The sequence below is a fragment of the Pan troglodytes genome, chromosome 20 (assembly GCF_028858775.2).
Source record: "Pan troglodytes isolate AG18354 chromosome 20, NHGRI_mPanTro3-v2.0_pri, whole genome shotgun sequence".
Lineage (NCBI taxonomy): Eukaryota > Metazoa > Chordata > Mammalia > Primates > Hominidae > Pan > Pan troglodytes.
This window is the reverse complement of record NC_072418.2, coordinates 58,286,485-58,308,251: the sequence shown is the minus strand read 5'-3', so window position 1 is coordinate 58,308,251 and position 21,767 is coordinate 58,286,485. Positions and strand designations below refer to the sequence as shown.

General features: G+C 62.3%; 3 protein-coding genes across 5 annotated transcripts in view; all 3 read right to left on the bottom strand.

Annotated features, from left to right (window-relative positions):
* SSC5D (scavenger receptor cysteine rich family member with 5 domains) overlaps positions 1–6,414 on the bottom strand; it is a 30,340-nt gene extending 23,926 nt beyond the window's left edge. The window contains exons 1-7 of one of the 2 annotated variants that reach the window (XM_054674185.2): positions 6,236–6,414; positions 5,663–5,689; positions 5,032–5,340; positions 4,699–4,812; positions 4,342–4,452; positions 3,551–3,859; positions 691–1,008 (exon numbers count right to left, since the gene is read on the bottom strand). In XM_054674185.2, the coding sequence (XP_054530160.1) occupies positions 691–1,008; positions 3,551–3,859; positions 4,342–4,452; positions 4,699–4,812; positions 5,032–5,340; positions 5,663–5,689; positions 6,236–6,260 (1,213 nt within the window). In that variant the 5' untranslated portion in view covers positions 6,261–6,414. The remainder of the gene's footprint in view (positions 1–690; positions 1,009–3,550; positions 3,860–4,341; positions 4,453–4,698; positions 4,813–5,031; positions 5,341–5,662; positions 5,690–6,235) is intronic. The other variant, XM_016936890.4, reaches the window with a different exon arrangement.
* Positions 6,415–7,283: 869 nt separating this feature from the next.
* On the bottom strand, positions 7,284–10,280 carry NAT14 (N-acetyltransferase 14 (putative)). Its single transcript, XM_001135806.8, has 3 exons — positions 9,594–10,280; positions 9,072–9,191; positions 7,284–8,444 (listed from the first exon to the last, which is right to left on the bottom strand). The coding sequence occupies exons 2-3, from the start codon at positions 9,141–9,143 to the stop codon at positions 7,896–7,898; spliced, it is 621 nt and encodes a 206-aa protein (XP_001135806.1). The 5' UTR covers positions 9,144–9,191; positions 9,594–10,280; the 3' UTR covers positions 7,284–7,895.
* Positions 10,281–10,368: 88 nt separating this feature from the next.
* ZNF628 (zinc finger protein 628) lies at positions 10,369–18,096 on the bottom strand. 2 transcript variants are annotated; one of them, XM_016936892.4, is made up of 3 exons: positions 17,891–18,096; positions 14,762–14,845; positions 10,369–13,645 (listed from the first exon to the last, which is right to left on the bottom strand). In XM_016936892.4, exons 2-3 carry the CDS (start codon positions 14,766–14,768, stop codon positions 10,479–10,481), a joined length of 3,174 nt encoding a protein of 1,057 aa, XP_016792381.3. In that variant the 5' UTR covers positions 14,769–14,845; positions 17,891–18,096; the 3' UTR covers positions 10,369–10,478. The 2 variants fall into 2 exon arrangements, with proteins under 2 accessions (XP_016792381.3, XP_063656936.1); XM_063800866.1 differs by lacking the exon at positions 14,762–14,845.
* Positions 18,097–21,767: the final 3,671 nt, after the last annotated feature.

Here is a 21,767-nt window from a genome sequence, read left to right as displayed (position 1 = left end):
TGGAGCAGGGGGTAAGTGATTGCCACCCACACACACCCTCCATCCCGGAGCCGGCACCCCCACCTCCTGCGTCATCCTTCCTCAGTCCTCTCGGCTGCATGCAGAGATCTCTTCCTGCCGAACCTCCTCCCTAGACACAGCCCACGCTTTCCACATCCCTGACCTGGGGAGAGCGGGTGTGAATGCGGAGCACGGGAACAGAGAGAGCAGAGGGCATGGTAGCTTAGGGGTGACAGAGAAGCGGGGGGGGACCTTATGCAGAGGAGAAGGCTGGCTTCCGCCGGGGGCCAGGAAGCAGGGCCAGCCAGGGCAGCCACGGGGCTGAGGCTCATCCTCGCCTCTGTTTCCATTTGGAGCTGGATTGTTCTCAGCTGTGGGGGCGGCCTGTGCACTGCAGGATCCTAAGCAACACCCCTGGCCTCTAACCCCTGGGTGCCAGGAGCACCCCCACCCCCAGCTGTGACCATCAAAAATGTTTCCAAACACTGTCCAATGTCCCCTTGGGGGCAAAGCTACCCCCAGCTGAGAACCAGTGACGCAGGGTGAGGATTCAGAGGGGAATAAGATGGGGGAGTGGAAAGTCCGGAGAGAGGGCAGGAAGGGCGCGTAGGGACCCCCCCCACCGAACTTGCCCCTCCTCTCCAAGCACCACCACGCCCACCTCCCGGTCCTCCACCACAGCCCCCTCACCGTCACACACGGCCCCGGCGTCCTCGCGGTGGTGACAGTCATGCTGGCCCCAGGGCCGAGCTGGGCAGAATCGTAAGGCCGTCTCGTTTCCCCGACACCGAAGGTCGTCCAGGATGATGGGTCCAGACCCCTCCCCAAAGAAGGCGCCCCCGGGGGCGGCCAGCGCCCCTCCGCAGCCCAGCTCCCGGCAGGCCACAGCGGCGTCTCGCAGGTCCCAGGCGTCGTCACACACCGACCCCCAGCGACCCCCGTGCCAGACCTCCAGGCGGCCGGCGCACCCGTGGGGGCCATCGGCCAGGCGCAGCCGGGGTGCTGGGCCTGGATAGTGGGAGAGGGAGCACAGGGCCAGGAAACGAGGGTGGATGAGCGGGGACTGTTATGCTCAGGCAGGCTGCAACCCCAAGATGACTCTGGGAAGCAAATATTCCATCTTCACTATCCAAATGAGGAAAAGGTTCCAAGACAGGAAGTCACTGGCCCGGAGTCCAACTCTGGTGCATCCCCCATATCCCTTGCCTTGGGGCGGTGGGGGCTGGGGACGCTGGGAGCTCTGGCTGTGGTCCCCTGGATCCACCTCCCATGCCTGGCCCCTCGGATCCTAGAGAGCCGGATTTCCAAGTCTCAGCACCACTGGCATTGGGCATCCTCCTTTATCGTGGCAACTGTCCTGCACTGCATCCTCTACCCACCACATGCCAGTGGCAACCCCTCCCCCTAGCTGCGACAACCAAAAACGTCTCCAGACATTGCCTGATGTCCTTTGGGGAGGAAGGGGATGAGAAAGCCCTCACTCCCTTGCCAGCTGAGAGCCACTAGTCTAGATATTAACCTCTCGCTGGCCTTAGGATACATAGGGTATATTTCATTTTTTTTATTTTTGGGGGGAGGGGATCTCACTATGTCACCCAGGCTGGAGTGCAATGGTGCAATCTTGGCTCACTGCAGTCTCGAACTCCTGGACCCAAGGAATCCTCCCCGCCTCAGCCTCTCCCAAGTAGCTGGGACTACAGGCATGCACCACCATGCCCTGCTATTTTTTTTTATTTTATATTTTGTAGGGAAAGGGTCTCACTATGTTGCCCAGACTGGTCTTGAACTCCCGGCCTCAAGAAATCCTCCCAAAGCACGTGGGCTACAGGTGTGAGCCTGTAACCATGCCTGGCTCTTCGGGTACATTTCTGTTGGGGTAAGAGTTGAGTCATCATTGGAGGACTCTGGAGTCCCTCTCTCTGTCCCCCAACGAGGCAGGTGCAGAATTGCCCCCAGTCACTGTTCTAGAGAAGAGCACAGAACTAGGGAGGAGTCTAACACACCTGTCTGCTTTTCCTCATCTGCAGACAGGGGAGGGGAGCGTCTCCCTCCCAGGGTTGCCATGAGAATTAAATCAGATGCTGGCGAAGCTCCCAGCTTCACCGGGCGCCTTAGTTCATTTGTTTCCTTTCTTGGCACCTTCACCCTCTCCTCTCCAGAGCCTCAACTTCCCTCCAATGAACTCTGCTCTGAAGGTCCCACTTCTTCCCCCACAGCTTGTACACTAGGCACACGAAGGCACCACCCCCACCCCATACAAGCCTTCTCTGCTGCTCACTCCCACTCTGACCTCCGTGTCCCCACCACGTCCCTATGGCCGACTGTGCAGTGGGACAGGCATGGAGCGTGGGTCTATACAGACCCAGAAGGGTCAGCGGCTGGGGCTGGGGCTTGCTAGGCACCTGGGTCTTGGGCCATTTACGTCACCTCTCTGAGCCTCGGCCCCACATCTGTGAAGAGAGGGATGAGGATCCACCCCGTCCGGGCTGCGGGAGGCTCAGAGCGGCCCCAGGTAACGTGCACAGCGCAGGGCCCAGCATACAGCAGAGACTAGGGTCAGCCTCTTTCTCTCTTCTCTTCCCCCTGGATACCCACTGATGTCAGCATTTCCTACCCGTCCTGGGCAGGCACCCAGCTTTGCCTGCAGCCCCTGTACTGTCCCCACCCCAACGCCGATGAAATGCCAGGTGGGTGCCCTCTGCCTGCCGGCCTCCTACAGTCAATGGATCGGGCAGTCCAGCAGGGTGGGGCCTGGCCTTTCTCCTGTGGTTTCCAGGCCCTGCCGTGGTGGTGTGTAAAGATTTGTGGAAGGAAAGAAAGGAAAGAGAAAGGGAAAGAGGGAGGGAGGAAGGAAGGAAAGAAGGAGGGAGGGAGCCCCTGAGCTCTCACCTAACACCCCCCAACAGCTGTTTGCTGGGTTCTATCCCAGGTCCAAGGGGGGACAGGAGAGGGGAGGGACCCCCCTGGGAGACATGAGGGGAGGAGACCCCGTGCTGAGGGGGCGTGAATGAGGGGAGATGGAGGCTCACCCGTGGGTGTCCCCACCCTGCCTCAGTCTCCCTCCATGCCCCCAAGTCACCGCCCTCCCTCCCTCCTTCCCACCAGCTCCCTTGAGGATGGGGAAGGAGCAGAGGTTGGCCACAGAGACAAGGGGTCTCCGAGAGGGTCCCCTGCCGTGGCCAGCCCAGTGGCAGAGGGCAGGCAGGGCTTCTTGCGTTCCAGGACTTGGTTCAAGCCTGAGGCAGGCATTCTTAGCTCCATCGCTCCTTCAGGAAAACTGAGGCTTAAACAAACGGTCACTGGCCTAGGCCCCGGGACAGGGCTGAGTACTAGCCCAAGGCTCAAGCCTGCTCCTCCCATTCCTGGCAAGGAGAACGGCAGGAGCTGTGGAAGGAGGGGCTGGAGAGCGTGGTGAGTGGGCGCTGGGCATGCAGAGAGCAGGCGGGCAGGAGGCAGAGCTGGGAGCAGGCCCGCTGCAGCTTCCTGGAGGGGCAAGAGGAAGCTGGGGTCTGAGGAAGACAGGAGGGGGCCAGGCCCCAGCCCGACGTACCGGTGCAGACCAGCCCCGCATCCTCGCTGTGGTCACAGTTGCTCCGGCCCCAGGGGCTTCGGGGGCAGTCTCGGAGGGCCTGTTCTCCTCCTCCACACCCCACATCGTCCATCCACACGGGCCCTGCACCAGGCCCGAATCTGGCACCGCCGGGGGCAGCCAGCGCCCCCCCACAGCCCAGTTCCCGGCAGGCTACAGCAGCGTCGCGTAGGTCCCAGCCGTCGTCACATACGGTGCCCCAGCGCCCGCCGTGCCAGACCTCCAGGCGTCCGGCGCACCTGTGGGGGCCAGAGACCAGGCGCAGCCGCTCTGTGGGGTGAGCAGGGAGGGGACGGTGTGGCCAGTGAGAAATGATTCAAACACCCCTTCCTCGATTTCCACCTGGGGAAACAGGCCTGAGGGAGCGGTGGCCTGAGATCTGTCCGCCGGCAGCCCGTGAAGAGGTGAGTCCACGACCTGAGCGGGCCAGGACACCTGGGCCTCCTGACAGGGCAGGAAGAAGAGGGGAGACCAGGCCTGGCCGTGTAAATCCCCGGGGGAGGGACGCGGGGAACACTGGGATCCCTCCAGGGATTTATTTATTATAAATAATAAATAAATCAAGGGCCACAAGACAAGCCTAGACCTGCCCCTGTCCTCGTATTCAAAAGGACAGAGAAGACTCAGTGGAGGGCAGGTAATGTCCACACTGCTCTGGCTAAGGAGAGGGTGCCCGCAGGTCCTCAGTTTTTCTGGGCCCTGGGCCTCACAGCAACCAGCCTTGGGGTCGGGGGAGCCTGCAGGGAGCTTACCTTGGCGGGGGGCTCCTGTCGTCAGCAGAGGGGCCCGGGTGGACTTGGCCTGCTTGGGCCGGGGGCTCTTCTTCCGGGAGGCGTTCTGGGGGTTCCCAGCTGGGCGGGGGGCTGGGAGTGGAGACAGCCAGGGGTCAGGAGCTGAGCCCCTCATCCTGCCTCCCACCTGGGGGCCCAGGCCTCCGTCTCTGAGGGTCTGAAGTGATGGAGGACTCCCTAGGCTATGAAGGAGACGGGGTGGGGCAGGGGGCGGGCTGTGTGTCCCCTGGGAGTTCATACTGCAGAGGTCCCTCTCCCCTCGGGGGGAGCAGGAGGGCACGCTGGGTGGGGGTTGGCAGGGCAGTCCCCTGGGCTCACCATGTGTCACCAGGGGCTCCTCCGTGCTGGGGCTCAGCTCCAGCAACAGCCCTGGCCAGGGAGCCCCATCCAGGGGAGATGTTGAGTCATCCCTGGAGTTAGCCACGCGCTGACCTGCGGCGGGGGGGCAGGGACAGAAGCTATGAGGAGAGGAGGGGAATCCAGGCCATTTGGGTCCCTGGAAGAGGGAGTTAGCCACCTGGCTTTGGAGCGGATGGGAGGTTGGGTGTCTCTGAACTGCTGAACACTCAGACTTGCTGGGGCTAAGGACTTGGGGTTCCTGGGTCATCTCCAAAGGAGCTCCCCCTGAAGGAGCAGCCAGGGTGTCCTCACCTGCGCAGACGACGCCCGCGTCTTCCTCATGGGAGCAGATGTGGGCCTTCCAGCCCCGGTGGTGGCAGAGGCCCAGCTGCCCCTCGTTGCCCCGGCAAGCCAGCTCGCTGAGCCACACAGGCCCTGCCCCCTCCCCGAAGAAGGCGCCTCCCGGGGCGGCCAGTGCCCCTCCGCAGCCCAGCTGCCGGCAGGCCACGGCGGCATCACGCAGGTCCCAGCCGTCATCACACACGGTGCCCCAGCGCCCGCCATGCCAGACCTCCAGGCGGCCAGCGCACCCATGGGGGCCATCGGCCAGGCGCAGGCGCTCTGAGGGTTGGAGGAATGGCTGTGACTGGGGAGGGGCATCCTGGGGGCCCTAAGGCCAGGGCAACTGTAGGGGCAGGTGGCTGTCCTGCAGGTACTGTCTGTAGGCCAGTGGCCCTGCTCACTGGCCCCTGGGCCCAGACTCCTGGGTGCTCAGAGAGATGCGGCCAGACACCTGGGGGATTCCCTCGTGGAGCTGGGGCCAAGGTCACAGTGGAATTTGGATGGGCCGGGGACCCAGTGTGGGTGAGGCCAGGCCTGGATGGGCAGAAGGGGGAGGCCTGGTGCGGGGAGGGGGGCAGATGGGAGGAGTCTGGGCACTTACCAACAGCCTGGATCCCCACCAGGGCCGCTGGAAGGGAGGGCGGAGGGTGGGGCAGAGTGAGGGGCAGGCCGAGGGTGGCCCTTTCTCCAGCGCAGGCCCCTCATCTTGAATACCCCAACACACACACACACACACACACACACACACACACACACACACACGGTCCTCACACCTCTGAACCAGAAACCCCCACTGCTGGGAGGAAGGACTCTGGACAGAGGGGCTGGCTGAGACGCAGGTCTCTGAGGCGGGTGGGGCTGCAGATGTCTGGCCCCTGAAGTCAGGGCTGGGGACCACGGCTTTGGTGCTCCCACATGGGCTTGGCTAAAGGTCAGATGTCTGGGAGATCCCCCGCAGGGTCAGGGCTGGGGGGCGGGCAGGGGGCAGGTCCCTTGGGCTTCTGGGCTGGCAGAAGGCTGGGCAGATCGAGCAGGGATCCTCAGAAGGGATGTCAGGGTATGCAGAAGCACCAGCGACCAGTCCCGGAAGTTTGAGTCCCTAAACTGGACAAGCTAAGGGGTCAGAGGTGGGGGCCTAGGCCCCCTGAGTCCCCAAGGAGAACGGATCACTCACCAAGGAGGCAGGCCAAGACCCTCATGGTTGCAGCCAGGGCAGGGGATGGGGTGAAAGGGGAAGGAGAGCGGGGAGAGAAGAGGAGGAGGCAGCTGGGGAGAGAGGGAGGGAGGGAAGTGCCTGCTGGAGGCGCCCAGGCCCGAGGAGGAGCAGGCAGGGCTGGACGCTTTGCCAGGAGGAAGAAAGAGGCTGCAGGGAGGCGGCAGGGGACGGTGGGGGGGAGGGGGGGCGGGAGGGGGCTGGCCGTCTGCTGAGGCATGGGGGGGAGGGGGGTGGCGGGCGGGAGGGAGGGTGTCCAACTGCAGACACCCACACGGGAGACGGAGACAACGGCCAGGCAGGCTCCAGCCAGCAAAGTGCTGTGCCCAGAGATGCTTAGGGGGTGGCCGGCTGCAGGAAGGCAAAGGACAGGGGTTGGGGGACGTGTGCGGGGGGGCGCAGCATAAGCGGGAGGGGCGCCCACCTGCTGTCTCCTCTCTTGTCTGGTCAGGGAAATCCAGTGAGACCACTGCTAGGGTTGGGGGCTGGGCAGACCTGGGGCTCTTGGTGCAGCAGCAAGAAGATTTGCAGCCAGACACCAGGAGGGACTTCCTGGGTTAGGAAAAGAGACTGAAAGACCCGGCCCTCCAGTCCTCCCACTCACTGGTGGATCTGAGTGTGAAGCCCCCAGTCCCCAGCTGAGAGAGGAGAGGTTGAACTTCACTGTCCCAGAGGGAGCTGGGGTCGGGGGATAAGCAGCACAAGGGTCAAGGCTTGGGAAGGGGAGGGGCTCCACACACTCTTCCACACACTCACACACACACACACACACACCCCACTGCCTGCACACCACGCAGCTGTGAGGCGGAAAAAATTCGGTAATGGGGAGCGTGACTCAGAAGGGCTGGCAGGGCCTCGGGCTGCCCCTGAGCTCACAGCCTCCCCTTCTCCCAGTCCAGCACCGTCCCCCAACAATTAATGTTAACTGGGGAAAGGAGAAGCCAGACAGAAATGGGCTGGGGGTGTCCGGAGACAGACTGGGAAAGCCATCAGAGAAGAGACAGGCACACAGCGGTTTCAGGCTTTATTAACAAACGGTGTAAAAAACCAGACGGATCTGGAGGAAGGGACAGGGCTGCCCGTCTCAGCTCTCAACCTTCCCAGAGAGGGGCCAGGCCTGGCAGCCCTGTGCGCCGCGCCCCCTAAGCAGTCAACCTTGTCCCCTCCAAGGACAGGCATCTGACCCAATCCAGGTCCCAGGGAGGCGGAGTCGCAAACCCTAACTCTGGGGTGTATTCTGCTCGGCCTCCTCTCCCCCTCCCCAAATAGCTCTCCCAGCCTGGGGCACGGACAGCACAGACTTTGCAGACATCACCCGGGGAGGTTTCTCAGTGCAGACAGGAGCTGAGGTAGGGGTTGGAGAGGCTGACCTCGAGAGGCCCCCGAGGGCCAGGAAGGAAAAGGAGTCATTCCACTCTGAGAAGCTCAAACACTACAGACTTCACACTGCTGACGGGTGGACAGAGGCCAGGCTCCTGCCCTCGGCAGGCCTCTGTTTCTGGGCCCAGGGTGGTTGAGGACTCACTGAGGGAGAGCAGGTAAAAGAACCCGCATACAGTAGGCGCTCATCAGGTGCTGGCGCCCCTCCCTCCTCCCCTGCCCTGGCTGTCAGTCTGTAGCTTCACAGGTCTTTGCTGAATTCCCTCACCAGCGTGTAGCCCAGGCAGCCCCAGCCCCCCTCGGCCTGGTAGCCACAGCCCTCCAGCATCCCTGCCACCCCCCAGGCGGCCACAGCCACGGGGACCACGAGCCGGGCCCGGGGCTCCCCCATGCCCCCAGCCCAGGCCCGAGCCCGGGCCTCCGCGAAGGCCAGCAGCCTCCTGCCCACGCCCCGGCGGCGGTGCCAGCGAGAGACAGACAGGCGGGTGACCCGGGCCCCGTCCCCTGCATTTGTGCCAGGGGCCAGAGCCAGGACCCCACACACGTCACCGGAGCCCCGCACGGCCACCCAGGGGCCCCCCAGGCCACCCGGCGGAGGCAGCGAGCCCCATCGGGCCCGCAGGCCCAGCTTCACGGCGGCCACAGCCAGGAACACCGGCAGGAGGAGGGCCAGGGCGAAGGAAGCCAGGACAAAGCGCAGGCCGCTGCTGGCCGCCGCCAGGAGGAGCAGGGCCGGCGGCCGTGTCAAGGCATGGAGGGCCACGCGGTTTTCCGTGTCCTTCACGCCGGCCTGTGGGCAGGAGGGGTGGCTCAGCCATCCAAAACGCTAGGGCCTCCTGGACAAAGAGAGGAGGTAGACCCTGCCCGGGGCGGGGTGAGGGCTCCCAAATGGGAAGGGAAGGCAGCACGGTACGATGTTCAGTGTGGCACACTGGGTATGGAGTGAATGAATGAACGAGAGCGAATGATGGATGGATGAGTGAATTAGGAGCTGTGGGGGCACTCAATTCAGTAGCAATGCCGCAGTGAGGCCCCAGGGAAGTAAGGACAGGGAGGGTGCCTCAGGCTGGAGTGGAGGCTGGAGGGAGGCTGCTGGGCTAGGTTGGGGTGCTGGGCTGTGCTTTGAAGAGTTGGGGTCCGAGGCACAGAGCTGGCTGTTGCGCTGGCGTGCACAGCCGACTGGAGATGGGAGACCAGGGAGGGCGTTGGTGCTGGGGTCCCAGTAGGGCTGGGGGGGTAAGCCCCCACCTGCCACACCTGCTGTGGTTTTCAGCAGCAGGGCGGCTGAGGCTCAGGAGGAAAAGATCCCGCTCCAGGGGTCCAGGCTGGCTCAGGTGGGTGGGAGGGGGTGGCTGAATCCACTTGCAATTCCCCCACTGCAGCCACTCCCAGGCCCCCTGGGGCCCCTGCCTCTCACCTTCAGCATCTCCAGCACCAGGGGCTTCTCATCTTCCCTCATCTCCCGCACTGACAGGTGGCTGGGGGCCATGGCAGCCCCCAGGCCCCCGCCCCCCAGAAGGGAGCTGGCGTCGTGCACCTGGTGAGAACATAATTAGGTCAGCGTCAGGGGGGCACCTCTGTCCCCAAAGCTCCCCCGAGGGGTAGGGAGCAGCAACGGCACTTCCTAGATCAGGACACTGAGAACCCTCGGGGCCCCCAAGCGAGGATCTCGGCAGGACAGGCGCCCCCCACAATACTCAGCGACCTTGCTAAAGTCTCCCGGGATCCCCCCTCTCCCGTATTATTCAGCGATCTACACTCCCAAACGCGCTGCGGACGCCAACACTGCAGCACGGGGCTCCCTCCCAGGCACTGGGGTCCACGAACACCCTCCCCACATGCCAGAGAACGGACCACGCTCGCTCCACCCCGGTCCCCAGCGCCCCCTCCCCCACAGTCGTCCCCGTCCCGCGCCACAAGAACAAGGACCAGCAAGCACCTGCACCGGTCGCCTTTGGTCCTTCGGCAAGGTTTCGGGAGCGGGTCTGGAAGAGGGTCGCGGGCGGAAGTGACGTCAGACAGCGCGCGGTGGGGCGGGGCGGCGCCCGCTCCGGGCCGTAGCAACCGTTGCTAAGCTCCCCGGAGGGCGGGCTGGGAGGAACCGAGCTGTGACCCTGCGGAGGGCCGGGAAGCGACCTCTCCTATTCCTAGAGAAGGAGCAACGGGGAAAGGGGACCTGGGGAAGAACGGGAGCGGAAGCCGGCAGGAGACGGGCGGCGGGCTGGGGACCAGCGCGAGCTCCCGCCCCACGTTCCCTCGTTGCTGAGCAACCTGAGCGCCGGGCGGCGACGCCAGCGCGTGGATTTTCATCCGTGCCGGGGCCTTCGCGGGAGAAGCCGGCCACGCTCAGCATCCTGGCGCCCGACTCCCCCATCCCCAGGGACCGCATTCCACCCACGGGGCGCCCGGGGTCGCAGAACCCTTCCGCTTAAGGATCCCCCTATTTCTCACACGAGGGGGGCATCGGGGCGACCTACAGTGAACAAGTAGCACTCCCTGGAGTCTGATGTCACCACCTCCCCACTATAATGACCCCTGCGTCCTTTTTTGGTTTCAGGACAGGGGGACTGAGCCCTACGTAGTGGCTGGCCCCAGGATGCAGAACAAGCCATCTGCGACCCAGGACGCAAGACTTAAGACTCCACGCTCCCAGGCGGGGGCTAGGACCATGACTTTGCCCCCTTCCCTCCCCTCAGGAAAACAAAACACAGGCGGGGAGACTCGGGTCTTTATTAGCAAGCCCAGCCTGCGGCACGCTGCCCCGCCCCGGCTGGGAGTGAGTCGGGGTCTCTGTGCTGGGCGGGAGGGGAATCACTGCCTCTCCTCAAAACGTGTGCACCAGCTGGACCGCGGGTAGAGTCTGGACAATCTGGATGGAGGGCAGGCCCTGAGGGGTCATAACACCAGGCCCAGCTCCTGCGGGGACCACTTGCACCATCTGGGAGGCTGGAGCCCCGGGGAGCCCCGCGGGGCCCGAGGCTGGGCCTGACGGCGGTGGGGCCAGGAGCTGCAGCGTGGCGGTGCCTCCTCCAGTGTTGCTGCTGTCCAGCAGCTCAGTGGCTGGGGCGCTGCGGATGATGAGGAGTTTCTGTCCGGGTGGGCCGGTGGCAGGCGGCTCGGTCAGCCCAGGAGGAAGTGTTTCTACCTCCTGTACGCAGAGTCGAGTCTGTTCGCCATCGGCCCCGCTCAGCACCAGCACGCTCTGCAAGCCCTCGTCCGTCTGGAGTGTCTCAAAGAGGACATCCTGGACCACACCAGTGCTGGCCTCACCATCCCCCGCCTCCCCGGGGCCCGGGCCAGTGAGCAACTCCTCAGCTGCCCCGCTCTGAACAACCAGCAGGTTGGGTGCCTCAGTAGCCACAGCTCCCCCACTGGAATTGGAGAGCTGGCCGGCCACGGGCTGGAGCTGGACCGTGGTCACCTCCTGTGCTGGCTGGAGCTGGACCGTGGTTACTTCCTGTGCTGGCTGGAGCTGGACTGTGGTCACCTCCTGCGCTGGCTGGAGCTGGACCGTGGTTACTTCTGGGGCTGGTCGGAGGGGCTGGAGCTGCACCCCACTCATTTCCTGTGGCCCTGCCTCCCCACCCCCCACATTCTGCAGAACGATGAGGCTCTGCCCTGCCCCGCTGGCCCCAGCGCTGGCCGCTCCCTGCACCCCTAGACCCCCAGGGCCTGGCAGCCAGACCACTCCCGCCCCCTGGCCCGCTTTCCCCACTGCCCGCGGGCCCTGCCTTGCACGGCCGCCCCCAGCCCCAGCGCTGGAGGAGGGCAGCAGGATGAGCTTGGGAGGTGCGGGAGGGGGCGGAGGTGTAGGGGGCTGCACGCTGCTGGGGATCAGCTGGAGGCCCTGGGCAGTTTGCACCAGGAGGAACGTCTGAGAGTTGGGCGCTGCTGGCCCCAAGCTCGGGGCCTGGGCCGTGCCCCCCGCCACCTCGAGGGAGAGCGTGGCCTGGAGGTGGGGCAGGACGTGGACATCTTGGGTGGCTGGCGGGGCCCGGGCAGCAGCCAGTGGAGCAGGGGGCTGGGGGCCGGCGGCAGGGGCTGTGGTGCTGGGAGGCGTGTTGGCCGGGGCGTGCGTCCTCAGGTGCCGCTGCAGATAGGCGGCCATAACGAAGCCGCGACCGCAGATGGGGCAGGTGAAGGGGCGCTCGGCCGAGTGCGTGCGCTGGTGCAGCAGCAGGTTGGAGGAGTGGGTGAAGGTCTTGGGGCAGAGCGGGCAGCGGAAGGGCCGCTCGCCCGTGTGCACGCGCTGGTGCTGCCGCAGGTTGGAGGTCTGCGCGAAGCTCTTGCCGCAGACACCGCAGGCGTGGGGCCTCTCGCCAGTGTGCACGTGGCGGTGGCGACGCAGGCACGACGTGTTGCGGAAGGCCTTGCCACACTCCCCGCAGGCGTAGGGCCGCTCGCCAGAGTGCAGCCGCAGGTGGTACTGGTAGTGGGACGACCACTTGAAGGTGAGGCCGCACTGGCCACAAGTGAAGGCCCGCAGGCCCGTGTGCACCCGCTGGTGGATGGCCAGCAGGGAGGAGCGCTTGAAGGCCTTGCCGCACTCGCCACACTGGTAGGGCCGCTCGCCCGTGTGGTCCCGCAGGTGGTAGCGCAGCCCGGAAGAGCCCTTGAAGGACTTGCCGCACTCGGCACATTTGTAGGGCCGCTCCGCAGAAGCGGGGGCGGACGGGGGTGGCGGCGGGGCGGGGGCGGCAGGCGCCAGCGGTTCCTGGGGGCAGGTCACCTCCGCAGCCTCAGCCTGCGGGGGCGGGCGCCCGGCCGCGGCCTCTTCCACGTGGCACTGCTGATGCGCCAGGAGGCTGGCCAGCTGCGGGAAGGAGCCGTCGCAGCTGCCGCAGCGGAACGCTTGCCCGCCGGCAGCCCCGTGGCTGTGCTGGTGGCGGGAGAGCCCAGCCACCGTCCGGAAGGACTTGCCGCAGGGCAGACAGGCAAAGCCAGGCGCGGGGGCGGCGGCGGGAGGAGGGGGCTGCGGCAGAGGGGACGGCGGCTGGTCGGCCTTGGGCGCCTCGGCGGGTGCCTCCTGGGGCTGGGGCGCCGCATCGGGCCCGGGGCACGGCTGGTGCTCCAGGAGCAGCTCCTCGCTGCTGAATCCCTGCTCGCAGCCATCGCAGCGGTACACCAGCTCCACCGTGGTCTCCGCCGCCGCCAAAAAGAGCTCAGGCACCACGGGCGGGGGCGGCGGGGCGGGAGGCGCGGGCGGGCTGTGGGGCTGGAGGTGCCGCTGCAGGTAGGCGTCGCACACGAAGACCTTGCCGGGCTCCCGGGGCTGGGGGGGCGGGGCCGCGGGGGCGGCACCCGGGGCGGGGGCGGGGCCGTGCGTGCGCTGGTGCAGCAGCAGGTTGGAGGAGTGGGTGAAGGTCTTGGGGCAGAGCGCGCAGCGGAAGGGCCGCTCGCCCGTGTGCACGCGCTGGTGCTGCCGCAGGTTGGTGCTCTGCGTGAAGCTCTTCCCGCAGACTCCACAGGTGTAGGGCCGCTCGCCGGTGTGCACGTGGCGGTGGCGCCGCAGGCTGGACGAGTTCTTGAAGGCCTTGGGGCAGTCCGGGCACGGGTAGGGGCGCTCGCCTGTGTGCTGCCTTAGGTGGTACTGGTAGTGGGACGACCACTTGAAGGCCAGGCCGCACTGGCCGCAGATGAAGGCCCGCAGGCCGGTGTGCACGCTACGGTGGATCTGCAGCAGAGAGGAGCGCTTGAAGGCCTTGGGGCAGTCGGGGCACTGGTAGGGCCGCTCGCCCGTGTGGCCTCGCTGGTGGTAGAGCAGGGCCGAGGAGCCTTTGAAAGCCTTGGGGCAGTCTGGGCACTTGTAGGGCCGCTCGCCTGTGTGCGTGCGCTGGTGGTGCAGGAGCCGGGACGACCACCGGAATGACTTGCCACACTCCCCACATTCGTACTGGGCCGCCGGGGCAGGGGCCGCAGGGCCTGGCTTCTCCCCGGCCCCCTCCGCAGTAGAGGCCGGCGCCATGTCCGCGTGGGAGCCGACCATCACACCTGGGGGAGGGATTCTGGGTCAGCGGCTCACCCCCGCACTGGATCATCTCAACCCCAAACCCACACACGGGCTCTTTAAGGGACAGGGACTACCTCCCCAGGTCACCCACTTTGCAGGGTACCTTCCTTAGGATGAGGGTCTCCAATGGTCCCAGTTTGCTTGGGACTTGAGCAGATGCCAGCGATACTGGACTTTCAGTGCTGAAATGGAAACTCCCCAGCAAACTGTGGCCACCCTCCTTAGGAGGCTAGCCAGGTCTGAGAAGGCTGGGGCCCGCCTTCAAGAGAGCAAGCACTGCCTGTAGGAGTCTGCTCCCTCCCTCTCCAGACAGGCAGGGTCCCTGAAGACCACACGCAGAGAGGCTCTCCTGGCTCCTCCTTGCTGCTCTCCCTCTAAGACCTTATCCTCCATCTCGGCCTCAACACTCCTCCCACTGCCATACCTTAAGCCTTTTCATGCTAACTAAAGTCTCCTCATGGGGCCAGGCACTGTGGCTCACGCCTGTAATCCCAGCACTTTGAGAGGCTGAGGCAGGCAGATCACCTGCAATCAGGAATTTGAGACCAGCCTGGCCAACATGGTGAAACCCTGTCTCTATTAAAAATACAAAAATTAGCCCGGCATGGTGGTGGGCGCCTGTAATCCCAGCTACTCAGGAGGCTGAGGCGGGAGAATTGCTTGAACACGGGAGGTGGAGGCCGCAGTGAGCCGAGATCACACCACTGCACTCCAGCCTGGGCCATAGAGAGAGACTCCATCTCAAAAAAAGGAAAAAAAAAGTGTCCTCATGGTTGAGCCTGGAACAACCTACTTCCCAACACCACAAAGCCTTCTAGGTCACTCCAGCTTGGTGCTCCAACTCCCCAAATCCTTAGACTCCAGCCCATCTACCATCCAGTGCGCCCTTTCACCTCCAGCCAACCCACATCCTCACTCCTGCCCGACCCTGCACAAACGCTGCAGGTGGCCATGACAGGCACCCCCTTGCCTGGCCTTGCCTTGCCTGGCCTCAGTCTCACTTTTCCTTCAAGCCCACGAAATCTGCGGCCCCCTCACCATCACCCTCCCTGGCTCACACTACATGTCTCTGGCCCATGCACTCCCCAGGTGACTACCTGACATGCTTCTTTCTCCTGAAACCTCCAGCCCCTCCTCTCGCCTCCTGTTCTGGGCAGGCAACCCTGTCCTTGATCATGCCTCTGTGAAAATAAAAGCAATCAGACGCGAAGGTTCTCACATTCTGACCACGATACTAGTGGTTCTCAACTGGGACAAATTGTGCCTTCGACCCAGGGGACATCCCGCGATGCCTGGAGGCATTTTGGGTTATCTGTTAACTAGAGAGGCAAGTGCTCCTAGCATCTAGTGGGTGGAGGCCAGGGATGCTGCTCAACACCCTACAATTCACAGGACGGCCCCACAGCCGAGAACAATCCCATCCACAATGTCAGCAGTGCGAGGTCCAGAAACCCTGCGCAATCCTTCCCCACAGGCCTGACCCAGTGCCCATGGACCCTGCCTTCCCACCCACATCCTCCACTTTTCCTCCTCTCCTGGACGTTCCCATCTGCAGAAGCAACAATCTATGTCTCCCATCTTTAAAAACCAAAAAGCTCTTCACTCCACTTCCCTGTCCAGCTGCAGACTCGTTTCTCCATTCCTTCACAGCAGAGCAGCTCAAGTGTCGGCCCGCTCTTTCCCAGCGCAAACCCCTTCAGTCCCACGCGGGTGCCCCCACTCCATGGCCTCGGCGGCGCGTGGCCCGCAATGGCCCACTTGTCACTGGGTCCGTGGCCCGCCTCCCCCTGGCCTCCGGGATGCCTCGCTCCCTCGCCCTCCGTCACCTGTCACCCCATCTCAGTCCCCAGCTTGGTTCCTTCTCACCTCCCTGACCTCTAGATGTGGGAGCGCCCGGGGCTCCGGCACCACTTTGTCCTCTGTCTGTCCTCTCTCCCTGGGAGCCCCCACCCACTCTCAGGACTCCACTGTCTATGAACAACGACTCCAGGCCTCCAGCTCTATAAGACCTACCCTCTGAATGCCACACCACCTGCTAGACTGTTCCACCTGGATGCCTCATTAGACACCTCAAACTTAACATGCCCAAAATCTAACTATGGTCTTCTGCTCCTCGCCCCCAACTTCTACTCCACCCATAGCTTCTCCATCTCTGAAAATGGCAGCCGTCTTCTTCCTCAGGCCAAAGGCTCCTCGCCTCCTCTCGATCACCCCTGTCCGCAGATTCCCCTTCCAGCCGGAACATATCCGAGATCTGGCCGCTTCTCACAGGCCTCCACCTTGATCTGAGGCACCACTGTCTCTCTCCTAGGCAGCTGCAACAGCCTCCCCACGGATCTCCGTGTTTCCACCCGTGCCCTGCCCACCCGTCTGTTCCCAATACAGCAACTGAAGCGAACCCGTCAACAGGGAGGGCTGAGCATTGCATTCCTGTACTCAGAAATCTGCCACAGTTCTGGTCTTCGAGCCTGCCGACTTCCTGCAGCCTGTCCCCTCCCTGACTTGTCCTACTGCTATCCTCACTGGCCACCTGCCCCTGGTCACTCTGGTCACCCAGGATGGCCAGGCACGCCTGCTCCCACCTCAGGGCACCTGCCTACAACCACCCCCTTCCTTTCCACCTGTGCCCGCCACTCGCTCTTCACCTCCAAGTCTTCGCTGAAATCCCCTCTGCAAGAGCTTCCCTGACAGCCCTATTTAAATCTACAATCCCTTCCAACTCCCCATTCCCTTTTCCTGCCTTATTTTTTCCCCCACAGCAATTATCACCTTCTAATGTACTAGGATTCTCAGCCTCAGCAGTGCTGAGATGTGGGGCCAGACCATTCCCTGTTGAGGGCTGTCCTGTGCACTGGAGGGTGCTCAGCAGCGGCCCTGGCCCCTGGCCTCGACCCACTGGACGCCTGACACTGGCCTATGAAGCCCTCCTCCACACGGTCCACAAAGCTCACTCCTGCACCTCCAAGTCTTAGCCGCAGTGTCGCCCCTGGGGAGCGCCGCAGTGTCGCCCCTGGGGAGCACCGCTGCCCCCAGATGAGAACCGCTACTATATAACCAGTGTGCTTTCTGTTTTATTCTGTCTCCCCATGCTAGAATGTCAACGCCGGGAAAATAGGGGCTTCTGTCTGGTTCACTGTTGTATGCCATCCCAGTGCCTACAATAATGTCTGGCAGAGTGTGTGCGCAGTAAACAAGTTTTAAATGAATGAAGGCTAGGCATCCCCTTCGGACAAGCTACAAGAACTTGTGTGTTTTGTTTTTGTTTTTGTTTTTGGAGACAGGGTCTCACTCTGTCACCGAGGCTGGAGTGCAGTGGCGCGATCTCGGCTCACTGCAACCTTCGCCTCCCGGGTTCAATCGATTCGCCTGCCTCGGCCTCCCGAGTAGCTGGGATTACAGGTGCACGCCACCGCGCCCGGCTAATTTTTGTATTTTTAGTAGAGACGGGGTTTCACCATATTGCCTGGGCTGGTCTTGAACTCCTGGCCTCAAGTGATCCGCCCGCCTCGGCCTCCCAAAGTGCTGGGATTACAGGCGTGAGCCACCGCGCCTAGCCAAGAACTTCCTTTTTAAAAGATAAGTGTACCCTTTAATATGTAAGCAGGTTAGACCGCGCCACTGCACTACAGCCTGGGCAACGTAGCAAGACTCCGTCTCCAGAAAAAAAAAAAAAAAAAAAACCTACTGATGCTAAGACGCTGCACGTGCCTTTGAGAAGGCCCAGCATCTCCTTAAAAGAGATATCCGTGCCCTGAAAGAGCGGGGTCCCATTTAACAAGAAGACATCCCCTTTAAAAGGCCGCGCCACACCCTTTCAGCCGGCTGGACCTCCCCTTTAAGGGGATGCTGCCACTGGAGACCCATCTCCACTTTTGTTGAGCTAAACTAGGGATCGCTTTGAAGCAACCAGGACTCAGGAGTTTTTGCTTCAATGTCTGGGAAACGGTCACTGGCCTTTAATGAGATAACCGCCTTTTAAGGGAAAAACATTGCTTTAAATCAGAAAGCTTCTGTAAAAATGCAAAGCCTGACCCGCCCTCTCAATGCAGCCCCTTGCCCTTTAAGAGGGCGGACCCGGCCTAGCTGGCAAAAGTCGGAGGTGAAATAGTGACTCCCCTTTAAGGTACCCCTTCCGGTTTCACGACCCCCCCCCCCCCGCCCCACCCCCTGCAACGTCTCCGCCCTCCGGTCCCTCCCCCCCACCCCCACCCCCTCCGGTCTCTCACCTGCGGCCCCAATCGGGGGAACGAGGGTGGCAGCCCCAGGACCTTCCCGCGGGGGTCGACGGGAAGGTGGGGCCCCGGCAGCGGCGGTGCAGCTGTGGGGGCCGGGGAGTCGGGGCAGGGGCGCACTCCCTCCCAACGGCCCCCGGCGCGAGGCACCCAACCTTTATCGGCGGCCTCTCGCGCACACAAACCCCGACGTCGCCGTCGGTACGTCACAACGCACGTACTCCGAGTTCCCGCCCCCGGACCCTCCCATTGGCTGTCCGAGGCCTCGTCGAGCTCGGGCGCAGGCGGTGCGCGGCATCCTGGGAGTTGTAGTTCTCCCAGTTGTGGTCGCGGACTCCAGCTGTCAGGTCTTGGGGGCCGAGGCCCCGGTGAGCCCAAGGCCAGGGACAGCCAGCTCGAGACGCGGGGTCGCAAGTTCCCCTTATTAATCCCGATTCCCTCTCATCTGCAAAAAAATCCTTCCATGCACCACGGTTGTACAAAAATTCCTCCCGTGAAGCGGGCCCCGCCCCCAGGGTGTAATCGCTCCAGCGGGAAACCGAGGCCTGGAGCGCTTCCAGTCCCTCGGTAGAGCCACTTGCTCAGGATTTTCGGGCGTGTGCTTCGTGCACGCTCATCCAGACGCTGCAGAAACCTGGTTCCTGCTGGGCAAAGGTCCGTTCAGGGAGGCTGGAATCCACAGACTCCTTGTGGGGCCTAGGGTTTTAGTGGGAGACCCAGCTGCTCCAGAGCCCCTTTCCACGCTCAACCCCCGCCCAACCCAGCGTTCCAGCCACACTGGCTTTTCTGAGGGTCATTAAACGCAGTTTCTCAACCAGAGCACTAGTGCCATTTGGGATGGATTCATTGCAGCGGGGACTGTCCTACACACTCTAGGGCCCCCACTCACTAGATGCAGGTAGCATCCCCAGCCCCGCTCCACACACCCCGTAGGAGAGCTCAGAACATCTCCAGATAGAGATTTTCGCGGTGGCTCACATCTGTAATCCCAGCACTTTGGGAGGCTGAGGCAGGCAGATCACTTGAGGTCAAGAGTTCAAGACCAGCCTGGCCAACATGGTGAAACCCCGTCTCTACTAAAAATACAAAAATTAGCCGGGCGTGGTGGCAGGCACCTGTAACCCCAGCTACTCAGGAGGCTGAGGCAAGAGGATCGCTTGAGCCCAGGAGTCGGAGGTTGCAGTGAGCCAAGATCGTGCCACTGCACTCCAGCCAGGGTGACAGAGTGAGACTCTGTGTTAAAAAACAACAACAGCAACAACAACAAAAAGAATATCTCCAGACATTGCCACATGTTCACTAGTTGAGAGCCACTGCTCAAAGGCAGTACCCTCAGCCTGAAGACCATTCTGCATGCTGTTTCTCAGGCCAGCAGGCCCTTCTGCCCTTAACCCATCCCTGCCCAGCAAGAGCCCACTGGAAAGCCTCCTGTGCTAGGTGGTGTCCCTCTTACATGCTCAGCGACATTTATCTATGTCCCATGACAGCGAGGACCTTTCGTGTCTTTGCTGCCCAGGTATTCCAAACAACCAGCATGGGCCCTGATGGAGAAGCAGACGGTACTTGTTTGTTGAATGAGTGGATTTTTCCAGCCTCCCACACCATTTCCCAAGTCCACAAGCAGGCTGGAACTCAGGGCTGATCTGCGGTGGTGTGGACCCACCCCTACCTTACAGGGTCTTGGTGCTGATGTCTCCGTGCATTCGTGCGTGTAAAAACCCTTGGCATCCAGCTCAGCCCAACATTCCTTTCACGTCAGCATTAACCACACAAAGCGGCTGCCATGCAGGGTGGGGACGTGGATGGGAATGCACTGCCCAGCTGGCTGCCAGGCTAGGAAAGCCCAGAGGTGCGGATCCCACTTCCGTCCCCCTTGCCTCGGGCCATTTTGGTCTCTGCAGTAGTGAAAGGGGCCCTCAGCTCAGCCCCCCTCATTTACCTGCCCACGCAGAGGCATTACAAAAGGGATGGGACACCCAGCCTGGGCAGTACAGCAAGACCTCATTTCTACAAAAAATAAGCTTCCTGTGGTGTACATGCCTGTAGTCCCAGCTACTCAGGAAGCTGAGGTGAGGGGATCGCTTGAGCCTGGGAGGTTAAGTCTGCAGTGAACCGAGATTGTACCACTGCACTCCAGCCTGGACAAGAGAGCGAGACCCTCTCAAAAAAAAAAAGAGAGATTGGCATGGCTAAGACTGGCTCTTACTCTCCTTAACATTCCCCACTTTGCAGCCAGAAGGTGAACAAAGGTTTTGAAGTCAATGACCTTGGGCAACCTGCTGTCTCTGAAAAGGTGGTGTGGATTCAACAGGTTTGTTTTCAGAACAGCCTCGCAGCCCCTTGGAGACAGTGACGGGAGGAAACTCAGGCCAGCCTTGTGTCCAGCACTTTCCAGGCCAAGGAGGAGTCTCAGGGACCCAGATGGGGAGGTGGGGTTGTCTCCTAACCCCCCGGAACATCTGTGTAGCCCTTCAAGGGATGTTGTCAGGTCCCTCATGCTGACAAGTAAACAGAATCAGCTGGGTGCAGTGGCTCACGCCTGTAATCCCAGGCCTTTGGGAGGCTGAAGCAGGCGGATCACAAGGTCAGGAGTTCGAGACCAGCTTGGCCAGCGTGGTGAAACCCCCCGACTCTACTAAAAATACAAAAATCAGCCGGGCATGGTGGCGCGTGCCTGTAGTCCCAGCTACTCAGGAGGCTGAGGCAGGAGAATTGCTTGAACCCAGGAGGCAGAGGTTTGCAGTGAGCCGAGATCGTGCCACAGCACTCCAGCCTGGGCGACAGAGCAAGACTCCATCTCAAACAAACAAACAGACAAAAACAGAATCAAATAGCCAAAAACATGGATAAGATCACACAGAATCCTCAGCTGCAGCTGTTCCAGGCCCAGCAGCGCTCCCACCCACAGTCCAGACCAGGGCTCCACCCCAGGTCCTGCCCTGGGAGCTGGGTCATAGCAATGTGGAGGGGGAAAACCAATAAAAAACTCACCATCCCAGTGAGCTCACAAAACAGGGCATGCAGTGGTAACAAAGAAGACAGACTACCCGCTGCTCAGTGCTGCAGGGAAAAGCCCAGCGGGGGATAAAGCTCCAGGGCAGCAAGGGGACCTCCAGAGCCTCAAACGCAGGACCAAGCAGACGCCCGGATGCGCACCCCTGCACCCCTGCAGGCCCCAGACGTTTCTGTTTCTGGCCAACAACACCCCGCACCAGGTGTTTTGGGGGCACGGTTCCCCCCACCCCAACTAGATCAGCCTCCTTGCCCAGCCTCAGACTCTGAGCCCTGCCCCCTGCCAGACAGGTAAACCATTCAGCCCCTCTAGGTACCCACCCTTTCCTGGGGACTGCGCTGTCACTTCCGCCCAGAGGCCCTGCACGCACTTGGGAGATTCTTCTCCATCCACCCCGATCCCAGGAGGATCAGCCGAAGGCTTTAGAAGGGACCTGCCACTCCCTTTCCCTCCCTCTCCAGAAAGTGGGGTCAGGGAGTGAAGGAGGGATCTGGAGTAATGACTGGATTCCCAGGGCCAGCGATGAAAAATAAAACGTCCTTTTCCAAACAAGTCGGGTAAGGAACCAGAGATGCATTTTAGGTTGAAGGCGGAGGGGACGGGCAAAGGGAGTCACCGGTTGCCGGCCATCCCCCGGAACAGGGGACCCAGGGGGCAGGCCCATGCCTCCCACAGACTCAGGATGCTTCCTTCTTTTTTTTTTGAAACAGAGTCCCATTCTATTGCCCAGGCTGGAGTACAATGGCACAATCTTGGCTCACTGCAACCTCGGCCTCCCAGGTTCAAATGATTCTCCTGCCTCAGCCTCCTGAGTAGCTGAGATTACAGGCATTTGCCACTATGCCCAGCTAATTTGGC

Excerpts from the sequence above, each read along its gene's own strand:
- NAT14 (XM_001135806.8), bottom strand. The coding sequence starts at position 9,143 with ATGGCCCCCAGCCACCTGTCAGTGCGGGAGATGAGGGAAGATGAGAAG. Across the intron at positions 8,445-9,071 it reads TGGTGCTGGAGATGCTGAAG|GCCGGCGTGAAGGACACGGA; the intron begins GTGAGAGGCAGG and ends TCCTGCCCACAG.